Source organism: Nannospalax galili, unplaced genomic scaffold (assembly GCF_000622305.1).
Source record: "Nannospalax galili isolate Female #2095 unplaced genomic scaffold, S.galili_v1.0 scaffold505, whole genome shotgun sequence".
NCBI lineage: Eukaryota > Metazoa > Chordata > Mammalia > Rodentia > Spalacidae > Nannospalax > Nannospalax galili.
In genome coordinates this window covers 495,102-511,496 of record NW_008352327.1, presented here as the reverse complement: position 1 = coordinate 511,496, position 16,395 = coordinate 495,102, and the positions used below count along the sequence as shown (strand labels likewise).

Genomic DNA, 16,395 nt, shown 5'->3' with positions numbered 1-16,395 from the left:
CCATTTTTTTTAATTTAAAAAAAATATTTTATTTTATTTTATGTGTATGCATGTATTGCCTTCATGTAGGTAAGTGCACCATATCATGCAATGCCTGCAGAGGTCAGAAGAGGCTGTCGGATCCCCTGGAACTGGAATTACAGACAGTTGTTAGCTGCCATGTGGGTGCTGGGATTCGAACCCAGGTCTTCTGCAAGAACAGTGTTCTTAACTGCTGCAGTATCTCTCTAGCCCAAGTAAAATTTAATAGAACTACTATATAGGTTAAAAATCTGAATTAGATCAGTTGGTTGAGACCCAAGGCTTCCTGTATTACCTAGGCAACTAATAATAAGTGTCTCTTCAGGGGCTATAAGGTTATTTCTGATCTACTTTCTAGCTGGTCATTAGTTTCTTTTAAAAAGGTGTTTAGGTTGTTGGATTGGATAAAAGACTTTTTTTTTGAGGGGGGTGGATCTTTTTGAGACGGTCTCCTTGTAGCTCCAGCTGTCCTGGAACTCACTATGTAGACCAGGCTGGCCTGAACTCTCAGAGATCTGCCTGCCTCTGCCTCCCAAGTGCTGGGATTAAAGGTGTGTGCCACCATGCCTGGCTGAAAAAGACATTTTTAAGGTTCCTATAATTATATAAAGTTCCTAGAAACTGTTCTTAAAAATGTTAGCCATTACTGGGGCTAGAGAGATGGCTTAGTGGTTAAGAACACTGGTTACTCTTGCAGATGAGCTGGGTTTGGTTCCCAGCACCCACATGGCAGCTAACAACCATCCATAACTCCAGTTCCAAGGGATCCAACTTCTGACCTTCGCAGGCATTGCATGGCATGGCTGCACATACATACAGGGAGGCAGTACCTTCATACACATAAAAATAGTAAATAAAAATTTTAAAAAGTTATCTATTACTATTTCCTGTTACAATAATGTAATTAAACTTACAATAAGTGGCCTCTGTCAGCTGCCACATGGATGGGCAGGTGGCCTGAACTCTTAGGGACGTTGGCATCAGCTCCATACTCTAGCAAGAGGGTCACAGAGTCTGGATTTCCTCCTCTAGCAGCTTCAAGTAAAATGGAGGAAGAATCAGAGGCCTGACTGTGAACATTAGCACCTGAGAAGAGGAAAGGTCTTGTTAGGCAAAAATTCTTTTCTACCATATTGTAAGTATCACTACTACCACCACAAAGCAGCTAGTGAGTATCTGCAAAGGCCAAAGAATCAAGACACATAACAACTAATAACTACTCCCTGTCCTCAAGTACTGTATAAACTAGCTGGGGAAGGAAAACATGATGTAAGCAGTTTCTAAATTATAGTTAGGTTGACTCTCAAAGTAATTTGATAAATTTTTTTGGAACTTGGAATGTCCATAGAAATACTTTTATAAAAGGTAGCTTCCTTCTAGACCAGTTCCCATAAGCCAGCTTAACCTAGCATGTTCTCGTATAGAATGGTGCTAATAGAAGAATTTCTAAATTTGGGGCTGGAGAAATAGCTCAGTAAGGAATAGAGGACCCAAGTTCAGTTCCCAGCACTCACATTGGGTGGCTCACAACTGTCTATAACTCCAGCTTCAGGAGACCTGACACTTTTCTTCTGGCCTCCAGGGGCACTTGCACTCGTGCACATATACATACACACTTAATCAAGATCTTAAAAATTTCTAAACTTTGGGGCTGGAAAGTTGGCTCAGCAGTTAAGAGCACTGGCTGCTCTTGCAAAGGACCTGGGTTTCGTTCCAGCACTCACATGGTGGCTAACAACCGTAATTCCAGTTTCAGGGAATCCACCACCCTCTTCTGACTGTGGGCATTGCACAATATGGGTGCACTTACATACATGCAAGTAATGCACTCATACACATGAAATATTAAATAAAAATTCTAAATGTCACAACTACTGAAGTAAGTACTAATGTCCTTATTTTAAAGATGAAAGTCAGACTCGAGTATAAGTGGCTTCTCCCAAAACAAAGCTGGTAAGCAAGCCAAGTGCTTAGGGTTTGTATACTACATTATTTCTGTGATGCCATTCTGCCACTGTGGCCTCACAGGGTGCTAAAATAATGTGATTTGGAGTCAAGACTGTGACTTCAAGTGCTGGCTCACTGGCCAGTGAATGCTAGTTTGTTTGAAGGGTAAAAGATTTTAAGTCTGATGTGGTGGGTCGTACCCCCCATCTCTATTTCAGTCAGTGATCTAAAAGGTTTACGCTTGGATTGGGCATGTTTGTCTAGCACGCAGAAGGCTCTGGGTTCAAACTCGGGAAGATGTGTGTGTGTGTGTGTGTACACACACAAAATTACTCTTTCCTTAAAGATGAAAGATCCAGTATTTACTTTTGTTATTCTAGCTAGTAACTTTAGACATCTTTTAGATCACTTCAGATATCTTGCTAAAATTCCATGGGCATTTGTCAGAAATTAGTATTAAGTATATAAAGCATAGGACTGTTCTTATATAGGTGGCCCTGACATCTAGAATATTGGAGACCAGGACTACTCATTACCGATAAATATGACTCCTGGACATAGGGGAATAAAAAGATATTTACAAAGTTGAGACTTTATTAAATCTTGATAAAAGTTTGCTTCTTTGCAAAAAGCTGTAAGTACACTGCCTCATTGGACACCTTGATGGAGGTCTCAGTGATTAATTAATACTGAAGTTCTCTGAGCCAAGGGTTCTGCCAGCTAAATCAGGATCTAGAATGGCCATAACTGTAATACAGTACTGGGGTACAGGAATGAGCATGCTCGGAGAGAAGCCCTGCAGCTGATACTGTTTCTGACCTTACCTCAATGTAAGGTGTGGTTGATGCTTGCCTCACATATTTAAAGGACTGCGTGGAGCATCCCAGCCAAATGCTTGTTGGGTATAAAGTACTCAGTAAACATAAATTGTCCTCCCTTAGAGTTTTGGTTATTACTAGAGCAGAGAAGTAGGACCCAGAAGAGAAGTCAGGAATTTCCCATCATCAAAACAGGTTGAGGACAAATTGCCTCATGAAAGCCTTGAGAAAGCATAGATGGTTGTAGAGACTTCGATTTTGGTTGTAGGAAAGGACAGCTAACACAAATGGTTTTAAAGAAATAAGGAAGAGTTACCTGCATCCTCATAATTTTAGGAAAATTCAATCTCCATTTTAGGCTTTTTCTTTTTTAAAAAAATAATTATTTTTATTTTATGTGTATGTGTGTATTGCCTGCATGTAGGTAAGTGCACCTGTGTCATGCAATGCCTGCAGAGGTCAGAAGAGGCTGTTGGATTCTCTGGAACTGTAGTTACAGACAGTTGTTAGCTGCCATGTGGGTGCTGGGATTTGAACCCGGGTCTTCTGTAAGAACAGCCACCTAACCACTGAGCCATCTCTTCAGCCCCCCCCCCTTTTTTAAAAAATGTATGAGTGTATTGCCTGCATGCAATACCTGCAGAGGTCAGAAGAGGGCACCAGATTCCCTAGAACAGAAATTACAGACAGTTGTTAACGGCCATGTGAGTGCTGGGAATTGAACCCTGGTCCTCTACAAGAGTAGTCACTGCTCTACACTGAGCCACCTCTCCAGCCTGTATTTTAGGCTTTCTACTAGCCAACATTTACACCCAACTTAATCAAACATTGGTCGTAAAATAAAATGCTAACTTCTATTATTTTGAAGCTCCTCATGGAGCTTCTTTGTTTTGGATCACATCACCACTGACCATAAGGAAAACCTTGCCTTTCTGCAGTAGTAGTTCCATGATTTCAGTGTGTCCGCTTTGGGCAGCAAGAGCAAGGGGAGTAAATCCATAGGAGCTCCGTGGATCAGGGTGCGCTCCAGAAGCCAGCATCAGCTTCACCATATCCCATCTGCCAAGTTTGGCTGCTTCATGGAGGGCTGTCCTCTCATTGGCACATTGCAGATTGACATCTGCTCCATGGCTGATCAGCAAGGTGGCCATGTCATAGGAGTCCCGCAAAATAGCTGGGAAATTAATTGTAAGGCCAGCATTAACAGAGTTAAGGTGAGTATCATATCAGCTGCTGCCCCTCAGGTGTCTTAAGGAACTTTTTGCCTCTATCCCCATGCTTTAACATTCTGTTTAGGAAGCACATTATGTAATAAGACATGTAAAATAATCTTTATAATGTTTTATATCATTGGGCTGCTTTTCTGTAAGTTCTGACCAATTACTATTTACATGGTTGAGACAAAGTGTCATTTGTTACCTTTGTTTTCTCAAGAAAATGGGAGTGTAGGAGGGAGGGGTCCACAAGGCTCCACCCCTCCCTAGGAGCTCTAGGCAGTTTGGGTATAGAAGAGGAAGAGCCATTTTCTTCAGTGTTGTAGCCAGCAGTAAGTTGCTGTGCTTCTGTAAATTACCCCTCATCCATGTTTCTTTAAGCAACCCTAGTGAAACTCTTTGGGTCATCAGAAAGGCAAACATGTAGAGGGGCTAGTTGAGAAGAAGGAATTTAGTGGGAGGGGGGCAAAAGGTTAATGCAGAGTGAAGGTGATCAAAATACATTATATACTTGGATGAAAATGTCATAATGGTATGTGCCCAAGTTCCAAATCAATATACAGAGTAACTCCTACATTAATCACCTAAATATAAATCAGACAGTATGAAACCTTCCACTTTACAGAAATGTCATAATGAAACCTATTATTATGTGTAAATAACACATACTAATACACACACACACACACACACACACACACACATATATATATATATATATATATATTTTTTTTTTTTTAAATAAAAGAAGGGCCAGTAAGATGGTAAAGGTGCAGGGCTGGAGAGATGGCTCAGCGGTTAAGAACACTGCTTGTTCTTGCAGAAGGCCCAGGCTCGAATCGCAGCACCCACATGGAAGCTAACAGCTGTCTGTAACTCCAGTTCCAGGGGATCCAATGGTCTCTTCTGTCCTCCGCGGGCATTGCAGCACACGGGCGCACTTACCTACATGCAGGCAATACACTCATACACATAAAATAAAAATAATAAAATATTTAAAGGTGCTTGCTCCCAAGCTTGACACCTGAGTTTGATCCCTGGGAAGGAGAGAACCAACTTCTGTAAGTTATCTTCTGACTTCCACATGTGCACTGGCACACGTGTATCCACACACACTAAATAATAAAAAATATTAAAACTAGAAAATACATGCTCATCTCAGTGAATTGCTTCAAAAGGACTGAAACCCTAAGGCAAACCGAACCCTGATACTTCTATATACTGAAATCCTTCCTTCACCCCTTATATGAAGTGGTGACAGTAACTTATTTACAGATTTGTTCTGGTTTTGAAACTTTCTGAAAATCATCTTTAATAAAAGTAAACTATTAAAAAAAGAAAATGAGAGCTTAAATACATAGTACAGTCCTGAAAATTCTGTAGCTGCTTAAAAGAAGAAAAGCCTAATAGCAGCAGAACCTAAAGGAATGATGAAAATGTAATTTAAATATTCATGTTAGGTGAATGGCTGAGCCAATAGTTTAGAGCTGTGTTTCCAGAACTGTATTGTATAGAATGCCCATGAGTTCTTTGATGATGAAAATTATTTTAGTATTTTTTTATTTATAATTTTTTTGTGTATTTCATACAGAACATCCCAAACAGTCTTATCTTTATACCCACATCCATCAAATGGAGCTCTCCCATAGCTTCCCCCATCCCATGAAAATTTTGTGGTTAACAACAACTAAAAGTAACAAGAGTGCTTTTCTAGCATGCACAAGATGCTGGGTCCCATATCCAGTACTCCAAACACAAAATGAATAATGAATAAATAAATAAAATGCTCAGAAATGCTGTCCATTCTGTAGATTTGTGTGGAAATCTGAGGAATCTGTGAACTTGCTTTACTATATCCCTGCATTTTCCATAATATCTTGAATGGGGAAATATGTACATGTTACAGAAAAGGAATCCTTTGACCCAGGTAAGCAGAGGTCAAGAGAGGAATCCTGCTCTTTCCATGATCATTGTGACAGGCATGATGTGTTTGCATGCAACTTTCACACAGGCAAGGTAAATACTATCATACAAGACACCTGAGGGTTAGAGAGGTTAGAACTGCCTTCTCAGAAGTTTGTGCTGCCTTCTCAGAAAAGGCTCTGCTCAGAAATGGAAAAACTCAGAGCCTGAGCCCCTGAGCCCCAATTTTCAGCAGTTTTATTGCCGTTCTCTTTTTATTTCATTTTAATTTTGATAAAAATTACATAGGTACTTGGTTTAAAGAGATGTGCTCGATAGCTTGAGTGTCAACTTGACACACCTGGGTAGAGGGAGCCTCATAATTGCCTTCATTGGTCTGGCCTGTGGCCATGTCTGTGGGGCATCTTGATTGATGAGTGACGTAGGAGGGCTCAGCCCACTGTGGGTGGTGCCACCCCTGGGCAGGTGGTTCTGTGTTGCATAAGAAAGCAGGCTGAGCAGGGGCCAGGGGAGCAGGGCAGTAAGCAGCATTCCTCCATGGCCTGTGCTCCAGTTGCTGCCTCCAGGATCCTGCCTGGAGTTCCTACCTTGGGCTCCCTAATAAGCATGACCGGGGAGATGTAAGCCAAATAAACCCTTTCCTCTCCAAGTTGGTATGGGTCAGAGTATTTTGTCACAGCCATGGAGAGACAAACTAGAACAAGAGCCAGTTAATAGAGTTTTCCATCCATTCCCAATTTTGTCCTTTCCCAAAGACATTTTGTTTTGTTAAGAAGTGGTCTCAAAATCCATGCTGGCCTTTAACTCACTATATAACCCAGACTGACCTCTAAGATCCTCCTGTCTCCCTTCCTGAATACTGCAAGCATATGTCACCAAATCTGGCTTTATAGAAAGCAGGTTCTTATGTCTGGTCGGTAGGGACCAAATCAGCCATTCTGCAACTAGGAGGAAAAGCTGACTTTGAAGCCTGTGGGCGTGAAGGAGACCAGTGCTATTGGCCTTCAAAGGCAAGCTGTTCATTTACCTGCAAGAAGAGGGGAACTGCCTTCAAAATTCTTAGTATTCGGATTGCAGCCATTGAGAAGGAGAAAATTGGCATTTTCTAAGAGGTTACAGCTGACAGCCAAAAACAGTGGCGTTTCACCATTGTGGGTTGTTTGCTCCCACATGCTGGGTTTGGAAGCTGAAATAAATTCATCACATCATACAGGTTAAGAAATATAAATACACTTTAATTTTACTTTTCAGAAGCATTAAGAGGACTGAAAAGTAGTTTACCTTTCAAGGTTATTTCTAAAATGTTCTTGTTTAACTGCACTGCAGCCTTATGCAGAGGAATCCAGCCTGAACCGTCCGCTTCATCAAAAGCAGAATGGTACTTGGTTAAGTGTGCTAATGCGTCCTCCTTACCTATTAAGGAAACAAGAGATTCACATTTGCACACATGCACAGAAGCTTGTGCTTCTGAATTCCACCACCAGTGAGTGTAAAAGACAATCAGCACACGATTTAATGGCACAGGAGAGAGACTAAGGCCTTCCAACTAGCGGTCCACACCCCCCAGGACTATGAACATCCCCAGTGTCTTGTCACAGAGAGAAAAGTAGCTTGAGCTATAAAAGTCAGGTGTTCTTTGCTACATTGTGCTGAACTATTTTCTCCAAGAAAAGTTCACATGAGACTCCTGGTAATCAGCTGTGGTCCCCCAAAGAGCCCAGAATTTAGAAGAATCTGTTTCCAGGCTTTCAGGGAGGAGATAGAAGAAACCCTGCAACCATCACAGTCCCACAACTTGAAGGGAGGATAGGAAGAGTGCTTACCTTTCTCTATTGTTTCAACTATCTTCTTAGAATCAGCACTCAAAAAAGCATGGAATCTGCATAGAAAAAAATGTTTTCCTAGAAATGATTTTTCTGATATAAATGAAAAAAAGGTAAAGTAGCAGTTACTCAGGATGAACTGTGATGAGACAGTGAATGTTTAATAGAGTTTTCCTGGGGTTGAGCATGTAGCTCAGTGGCAGAGTGCTTGCCTAGTTTGCACAGACCCTGCATTTGATCCCCAGCAAATGGGGAAGGGGAGAGAGTGAGCGAGTGAGCGAGAGAGAGAGAGAGAGAGAGAGAGAGAGAGAGAGAGGCAGATCTCTGAGTTCAAAGCCAGCCTGGTTTATATAGCGAGTTCCAGGCCAGCTGGAGCTACAAGAAGACCCTGTCTCAAAAAGACCGAAAAAAAAAAAATAAATAAATTCATGAATTGAGCTTTAAAGATGTAAGAATAGAACTTAAGGGGCTGGAGAGATGGCTCAGTGGTTAAGAACACTGGCTGTTGTTGCAGAAGATTTGGCAGCTAACGGTTGGCAGCTACATGGCAGCTAACAACTGTTCGTAACTCCACTTCCAAGTAATCCAATGGCCTCTTCTGTTCTCTGTGGGCATTGCACAACACCAGTGCACTTACATGCAGGCAATACATGCATGCACATAAAATAAAAATATTTTTTGTAAATAGAATTTAAACTGTTACTTTTTTTCTGAGCAAGAATCCTGATTCTGACCATGACTATATTTTAAAGTTCATACTTTATTATTGTTTTGGTTTTATTAAGACAAAGTCTCCCTGTATTCTCAGCTTGTCTAGAACTCCCTATGCAGACCAGGCTGGCTTCCATCTCACAGAGATCCACCTGCCTCTGCCACCTGAGTGCTGGGATTAAAGGAGTAAGTCACCACACCCAGCTGATTATGTATTTTTGCTAAATAATAGAGTAACTATCAAATTTTCCCATTTAATACTGTTTCAGTTTTAGGCAGATTTGAGTAAATTCGGCAACACTGACTGAACCTATATACTGCAATCTAGAGATAATCCTTGCTTCTACAAAGCTAAATCTAATACAGAAGAGCAGACCTGGAAAGGTGGTTTTTCTAGTACCAATTCTCTCTCTCTCCTCTCTCTCTCAATTTTGGATATTAATATGCAGATCAGCAAAATTTGTGGGAAACAACTTGCTCTATTGGATTGTAGCCTTGAGTCTTAATATGTTTAGATTAACAAATTTATTCCATATTGTTCAACAGGAAACAAAGCTTAGCAGGAGAGGAGAGCCAGAGAAGTGACAGGGAAGCTACAGGTTACAGCAGATTTGTGAACTCAGCCAAGCACAGTGGTTTTTCTAGAACGCAGAAGAGCAGACCTGGAAAGGTGGTTTTTCTAGAACCAATTCTCTCTCTCTCCTCTCTCTCTCAATTTTGGATATTAATATGCAGATCAGCAAAATTTGTGGGAAACAACTTGCTCTATTGGATTGTAGCCTTGAGTCTTAATATGTTTAGATTAACAACTTTATTCCATATTGTTCAACAGGAAACAAAGCTTAGCAGGAGAGGAGAGCCAGAGAAGTGACAGGGAAGCTACAGGTTACAGCAGATTTGTGAACTCAGCCAAGCACAGTGGTTTTTCTAGAACCAATTCTCTCTGTCTCCTATCTCTCTCTCTCTCTCTCTCTCTCTCTCTCTCTCTCTCTCGTGCACCACTATGCCCGGCTGAATTTCTTATTTTAAAGACAGGATCTCACTATGTAGCTGAGGACTAGCTTTGAACTCCTGCCTTCTCTCTGCCTCTTCCAAGATTATAGGCATGCAATACCATGCCAGGCTTCAATATATGAATCTGATGTTTTTAAATTTAGCAAATAAGGATTTTCATCTTTTCATTTTCTTTTATTATTCAGTGAGCCAGGGTGAGAATAAGTTCTCTTAGACAATCTGTCCAGCTCACAATTTTATTAATTAAATTCTTAAACATTTCAAACTGCACTTATAGGCCATCTTCCAGGTGCCTTCTGTTCCCCGCCTTCATCTTTTACTTTTAAGGACCCTTGTGATTATATTGGGCCCACCCACATCATCTAAGCTAATTTTCCTATCTTAAAATTAAGTGGTTAGCATCTTTAATTCCATCTGTAGCTTTACATCCACTTTGCCATGTAAGGTTTATGTACGCAGGGTTGTAGGAATTAGGATGTAGGCATCTTTTTTAGGTGGGCCATTACTCCACATGACAAAATTGTATTCTCAGTGTTTTTGTGTGTGCTCTATGTATGTGTACATGTTCATGTGTGTCAACATCTGGTGTCTTCCCAAATCACTTTTCTACTATGTGTTTTGAGGTAGGATCTCTCACAAACCTGGACCTCATCAGTTCAGCTAGATTGGCTGGACAGTGAGCTCTAGGGCTCCACCTGTCTCCTCCCCATGAGCACTAAGGTACAGACACACTATCATGCCTTGCTTTTACATGGATACTGGCATCCAAACTCGGGTCCTTGTGCATGTGCAGCAAGCACTTTACCCATTGAACCATCTCCCCAGTCCCTTTTCTAGTTTTCTAATATCTAGAAGTCTCTAACCCAATCAATACCCCTTCCTAGGTATCACACAATTCTTGAAGGTTTACTAAATGAAACATATAATAACTAGTCAACTTCAATTTCTATAACATTTCTATTCTTCAGTCAGAATCTTATATCTTTCGAACTAAAATTATTAATTCAAAATCAGTTACTTGGTTATGTATTTTTATTTTTTAATATTTGTTATTTTATGTGTATGAATGCATTGCTGCATGTATATTGTCCAGTGCCCTCAGGGGTCAGAAGAGGATCCCCGGTACTGGAGTTATGGACAGTTGTTAGCTGCCATGTGGATGCTGGGAATCCAACCCAGGTCCTCTGCAAGAGCAGCTGGTGCTCTTGGTGCACTTAACCACTGAGTCATCTCTCCAGCCCCAGTTATGTATTTTAAAAAATCACAACATTAATATGACAGATAACTTAATAAACCTAATTTCTTAATAAAGCTTTAAGCATTTAAATATTGTTCTCACCCTGAAGTCAATGCAAACATGTAGGAATACTGTGTGGTGGAAAGCACAAACTTTGGAGTCAGACTGCCTGACTCTTCATTTACTAGTGGGTGAACCGGAGTAAGTCACTTTTCTGTGCCTCACTTCCCTTACTTCTAAATGGGGATAATAACAGAACCTACCCCATAGAGAGGTCATGAGAATTAGAATTTAAATGAGTAAATAGTTATGAAGTGCAAACAGTGTGGCACATTGTGATCACTCCATGGGTTGGTTACCTTTAAAAAATACTATTGGGCTGGGGCTGGAGAGATGGCTCAGTGGTTAAGAACACTGACTGCTCTTGCAGAGGACCCAGGTTTGATTCCCAGCTCCCATATGGCAGCTACGAACTGTCCTTAACTCCACTTCCAGGAGAATCCGAAGCCCTCTTCTGACATCCGTGGTATTGCACGACACGGATGCACTCACATACATGCAGACAGTACACTCATACACATAAAATAAAAATAATAAAAATATTTTAAAAAATACTATAGGGGGCTGGAGAGATGACTCAGTGGTTAAGAATATACATTGCTTTTGCAGATGACCTGAATTCAGTTCGCAGCACCCACGTAGGGCAGTTCACATGCACCAGTAATTCCAGTTCAGGGGATCTGACACTTCTGGCCTCTACAGGCAGTTGGAGACACATGCACACCCCTTCTCCCCATACACATAATTAAGACTAAAAATAAAATCTTTAAAAATACTATGCATTTGGCTGGGCATGGTGGCGTACACCTTTAGTCCCAGCACTTGGGAGGCAAAGGCAGGCGGATCTTTGTGAGTTCAAGGCCAGTCTGGTCTACATAGTAAGTTCAAGTCAGCTGGGACTACAGGGAGACCCTGTCTCAAAAAGACAAAAAAAAATACTATACGTTTGATATACTTCTTCACCATCTCCATATTTACTATAAGATCTCTTAAGGTTGAAGGGTTTTTACCCTGTTTTACCTGAGCAGGTAAGTAGAGGTTGCCATTCCAAGCAAACTGGGTTCATCACCCTAGAAAAACAATGTTTTTTTTCCCCTCAGGGGTCTACTACTACTGGTCAGCAAACCAAGAGAATGTTTGTCTGTCTGTGCTTGACTGTGCACTGCCCATACCCAGTGTGGGGTGACTCTTAAAGATAAGCTGTGCTAGGGTTCTCCAACACTTCAGAAGTGTCATTTGTTCTTTCTGATCTTTGTTCTTTTCACTTAGATTTGCTGTTACCCATCTTCAGCTATTTTCTTTACAAATTAAATTCTGAATTATTTCCAGGTATTTCTCTTTTCAATCAGACATTATATCTTTTTTTTTTTTAATGTGTATGAGTGTATCGCCAGCATGTATGTGAGTGCGCCCATGTCATGCAATACCACAGGGGTCAGAAGAGGGCTTTGGATTCCCCTGGAACTGGAGTTAAGGATGGTTCATAGCCGCCATGTGGGTGCTGGGAATGAAACTTGGGTCCTTTGCAAGAGCAGCCAGTGCTCTTAACCACTGAGCCATCTCTCCAGCCCAAGACATCATATCATTTAAAAAATATTTTATTTTTATGTTATGTGTATGAGTGTATTGCTGCATGCATGTAAGTGTACCCATGTCATGCTATGCCCATGGAAGTCCTAAAAGGGTGTTGAATCCCCTGGCACTGGAGTTATGGATGGTCATTAGCCGCATGTTGTACTGAACCTAGGTACTTTGTAAGAGCAGCCAGTGCTCTTAACCACTCAGCCATTTCTCCAGCCCCAGACATCATATCTCATACATATTTAAGTCACACTTCCTTACTGGGAGTGTTGCTCAGTAGTATAGTGCATGCTTAGCACACATGTGGTTCTGGGTTCAATCCCAACCAGTATAAAAAAAATTCTTCAAAGCATAAAAATTTGCTCCTTAATAATTAGTAGATGTGAAAAACATTACCATTGAAATCTACCTGATGACTTTATAGCCATGCTCAGATGCCAAGGAGCTCAGAAAGTAACCGACTGTGACTAGTAATATTCAGATAGATAAGGATTAGAAATGCACGTGCATCTTAATAGCTCAGAAAAATGTTATTGAATAGGTTAATGCTGTTGTAATGAAATACTTCTTCTAAGTATGTGGTTATTAAATAAATAATTAAGAAAGCTCCCTGTATTCTGATGTTCATTCCCATTTTTTGTCACATTAGAATTATACTAATGACTACTCTCAAATGCTGAATACTTCATACAGTTGTCAGTGAGAAAGCCATTACCTCTCATTTTCAGGTGTGTGCTGCCTTGTTCCTGGCTTGTAAACGTCCTCTTCTTCTAAGTATGTGGTTATTAAATAAATAATTAAGAAAGCTCCCTGTATTCTGATGTTCATTCCCATTTTTTGTCACATTAGAATTATACTAATGACTACTCTCAAATGCTGAATACTTCATACAGTTGTCAGTGAGAAAGCCATTACCTCTCATTTTCAGGTGTGTGCTGCCTTGTTCCTGGCTTGTAAACGTCCTGTAAACTCTGTTGAATGATGAGCTGGGTGTCAAAATCAGCATCGGTGTCTTCATCACTGCTGTAGTTATCCATGTGAAACTTGGACAGGTTTACATTCACATCAAAATGGATTAAAAATATTTTTCTGGTTGTGAAAAAAATTTTCAACTGCTTTAAAGTATAGATGACATTTAGAAAACTAGAAAGTTGATAGAATTGATAAATGAAGAGAATGCAAACTTTGAAAGTAAAATAGTCATTAAATTTTTTTTCTGTAAACTTAGAAGTTTTCTGGACTGCTATTCAACATAAATTAGAGGTTTCTATAGGTAGACATTTACTTAAAGTTATTCGAGAAAACCTTCCTTTCATGTAAGACTTAGGTCATAAAACTTTGCCAGCTATACATCACATAGGGCTAATACCTAAAATATATAAAGAACTGCAAAAATTAAACACCAAACCTCTCAAACCCATCCAATAAATGGACTAATGAACTGAACAGACAGTTCTCAAAAACAGAAATAAAAATGGCCAGTAAATTAGATTACATAGTACAAGATTACATATGCAGGTTGCTGGAGGAGAAAAGGTTTCAGTGGTCTTACCCAGTACTGGATCCTGCATGCTACAATAACACCCTGTCTAGCAAATTGTGCCTACTGGAGTAATTAATGATATGATGGTTATGAGGAGAACCAATCACTTTTTGATTGGATATAAAGCCTGCTCTTCAGGAAGGATTTCATGCCTGGTACTGTAAAACTGGTCAAAATCCCAAGGGAGATCATAGGCCCTTGTGGGGAACTAGTCGCTGTTTTGCTATAGATGGTCATGCAATCTAACTGCCTTCTAAATATTTTTGTTTGTGCCCATAGATTTGTGCTGGTCTCTGGTCAGAGAAACTTTTTTTTTTGTCTTATTTTTGAGACAGAGTCTCCATGTAGCTCCAGCTGTCCTGGAGCTCACTGGGTAGACCAGGTTGGCCTTGAACTCACAGAGATCTGCCTGCCTCTGCCTCCTGAGTGCTGGGATTAAAGGTGTACACCACCATGCCTGGCCAGAGAAACTTTTTATAATGGATAGTGGTTAATGCAGAGACTGAGTATAAGTAACTGAGTGCTCAGCTGTGAATGAATCATCTGTATCATCACAGCCCATTCCAACACTCAGGGAACAGCTCAGAAGACAAGGAATAAAAAAAACAAGGTGGGAGAACAATAGCCACCACATCAGTCTCTGAACTTGCCTCCACACACAGACTACAGGAAAGTAGGTACCACATCAGTCTCTGAACTTGCCTCCACACACAGACTACAGGAAAGTAGGTACCACATCAGTCTCCGAACTTGCCTCCACACACAGACTACAGGAAAGTAGGTACCACATCAGTCTCTGAACTTGCCTCCACACACAGACTACAGGAAAGTAGATACCATATCAGTCTCTGAACTTGCCTCCACACACAGACTACAGGAAAGTAGGTACCACATCAGTCTCTGAACTTACCTCCACACACAGACTACAGGAAAGTAGAAAGGGGACCATGAATAAGAACAAAGTATAACAACATATATGTATGAAAATGCCATAATCAAACCCATTGGGAAAAAAAACACCACAAAGTGAATAATAAACTTTAAGAGGTAGAAAAAATAAAAAAGCTAGTGTAACATTGAAAGTATTTGTATTTGAATTTAGGCAGGGATTGTTTTTCTCAATGATTATAGCACCCAAAAGAACATCTTTCCTATACACAGTGAATGGTATGCTAAATATAAGCTTAGTAAACACTAAAAATAAGCATGTTATAGGAATCTACTCTCTTAATACCACATACAATAGGAGTAGTAGTAGTAAAACCAAATGTTTTAGGCAATACCTAAATAGTTTTAAAAGAACCAATGGTTTTAATGTAAAGTAGGTTCCAAAGACTAATTTTTTTTACCTTTATATCCTCTAGGACTGCTCTGAAGTTTGCATGTTAAGGGTATAGTAGGATCTCCACTTGCCTGCAGTGACCATTATAAATAGCTTTGCTATAAATACTTGATCATAAGACGATCTGGCATGTTCTTGTTTTTCACATGTGGTTTAGTTCTGTTTGGAAACATGACCTCTTTTCTTCACTGCTAGATTCATCAAATTGAAAGGATTTTATCTTATTTTGGGAATAAAAAATGTTTGCAGCGGTTTGGCCATCCACAGAGAATTCATTTTCTTAAGAGTCATGCCTTAGCCACTGTAAACAAAAGTTTCCTACTTGACTCAGAAATTTTGCTCTGATGGCATCTCAAGTACTGAACAGCACAGCCTATAGTATCAGCCACTTGGGAGGCTGAGGCAGGAAGATCCTAAATTCAAGTCCTGCCTTGGCTACAGAGTGAGTTCATGGCTATACTGAGTAACTCAGTGAGAACTTGTCTCAAAATAAAATGGAAAAAGGTCTGGGGTTACAACTCAGTAGCAGAGTACTAGCTTAGCATGCATGAGGCCCAAGTACTGTTTGATTCCCAGTATCGTTAAAAAAAAAAAAAAAAAAAGCCGCAGGGCGTGGTGGCACACGCCTTTAATCCCAGCACTTGGGAGGCAAAGGCAGGTGGATCTTTGTGAGTTCTAGGCCAGCCTGGTCTACATAGTGAGTTCCAGGCCAGCTGGGGCTACAAGGAGACCCTGTCTCAAAAAAAAAGCTAATCGTTCCATGGATTCACTGTGTAACTGCACCTGCATTCTTGAAATCCTAAGGAGGGAATTACAACATAAAATGGCTATATTTAGGTTGTGTGTGTCTGGGTATAAGCGTACATACATGTACATGTATATGGAGGCCAGAGGTCAACCAAGGCTGCCATTCTTCAAGAGCCTTGTGTTTTGAGCTAAGGTCTCCTACTGAGGCCTGGGGCTCATTAATTAGGCTAGGCTGGCCAGCCAGTGAGTTTCAGGGATCTGCCTGGCTCTGCTTGCCCAGCACTGGGATCATGAGCATATGCTACCACATCCATCTTAAAAAATTTATTATTTATCTTAAAAATATTTTTAAGACTTATTTATTTTGTGTATGAGTGTTATGCCTTCATGCACCCATGTTATGCAGTGTCCACA

The 16,395-nt window shown here is 40.5% G+C and overlaps 1 protein-coding gene across 1 annotated transcript in view; it reads right to left on the bottom strand.

Annotated features, from left to right (window-relative positions):
* The window catches only part of Asb14 (ankyrin repeat and SOCS box containing 14), a 19,189-nt gene extending 3,914 nt beyond the window's left edge, over positions 1–15,275 (bottom strand). Inside the window, exons 1-7 of the mRNA XM_008849285.2 lie at positions 15,242–15,275; positions 13,265–13,438; positions 7,747–7,802; positions 7,205–7,336; positions 6,951–7,109; positions 3,715–3,960; positions 936–1,107 (exon numbers count right to left, since the gene is read on the bottom strand). Coding sequence (XP_008847507.2) covers positions 936–1,107; positions 3,715–3,960; positions 6,951–7,109; positions 7,205–7,336; positions 7,747–7,802; positions 13,265–13,386 — 887 coding nt within the window. The 5' untranslated portion in view covers positions 13,387–13,438; positions 15,242–15,275. The remainder of the gene's footprint in view (positions 1–935; positions 1,108–3,714; positions 3,961–6,950; positions 7,110–7,204; positions 7,337–7,746; positions 7,803–13,264; positions 13,439–15,241) is intronic.
* Between the last annotated feature and the right edge of the window lie 1,120 nt (positions 15,276–16,395).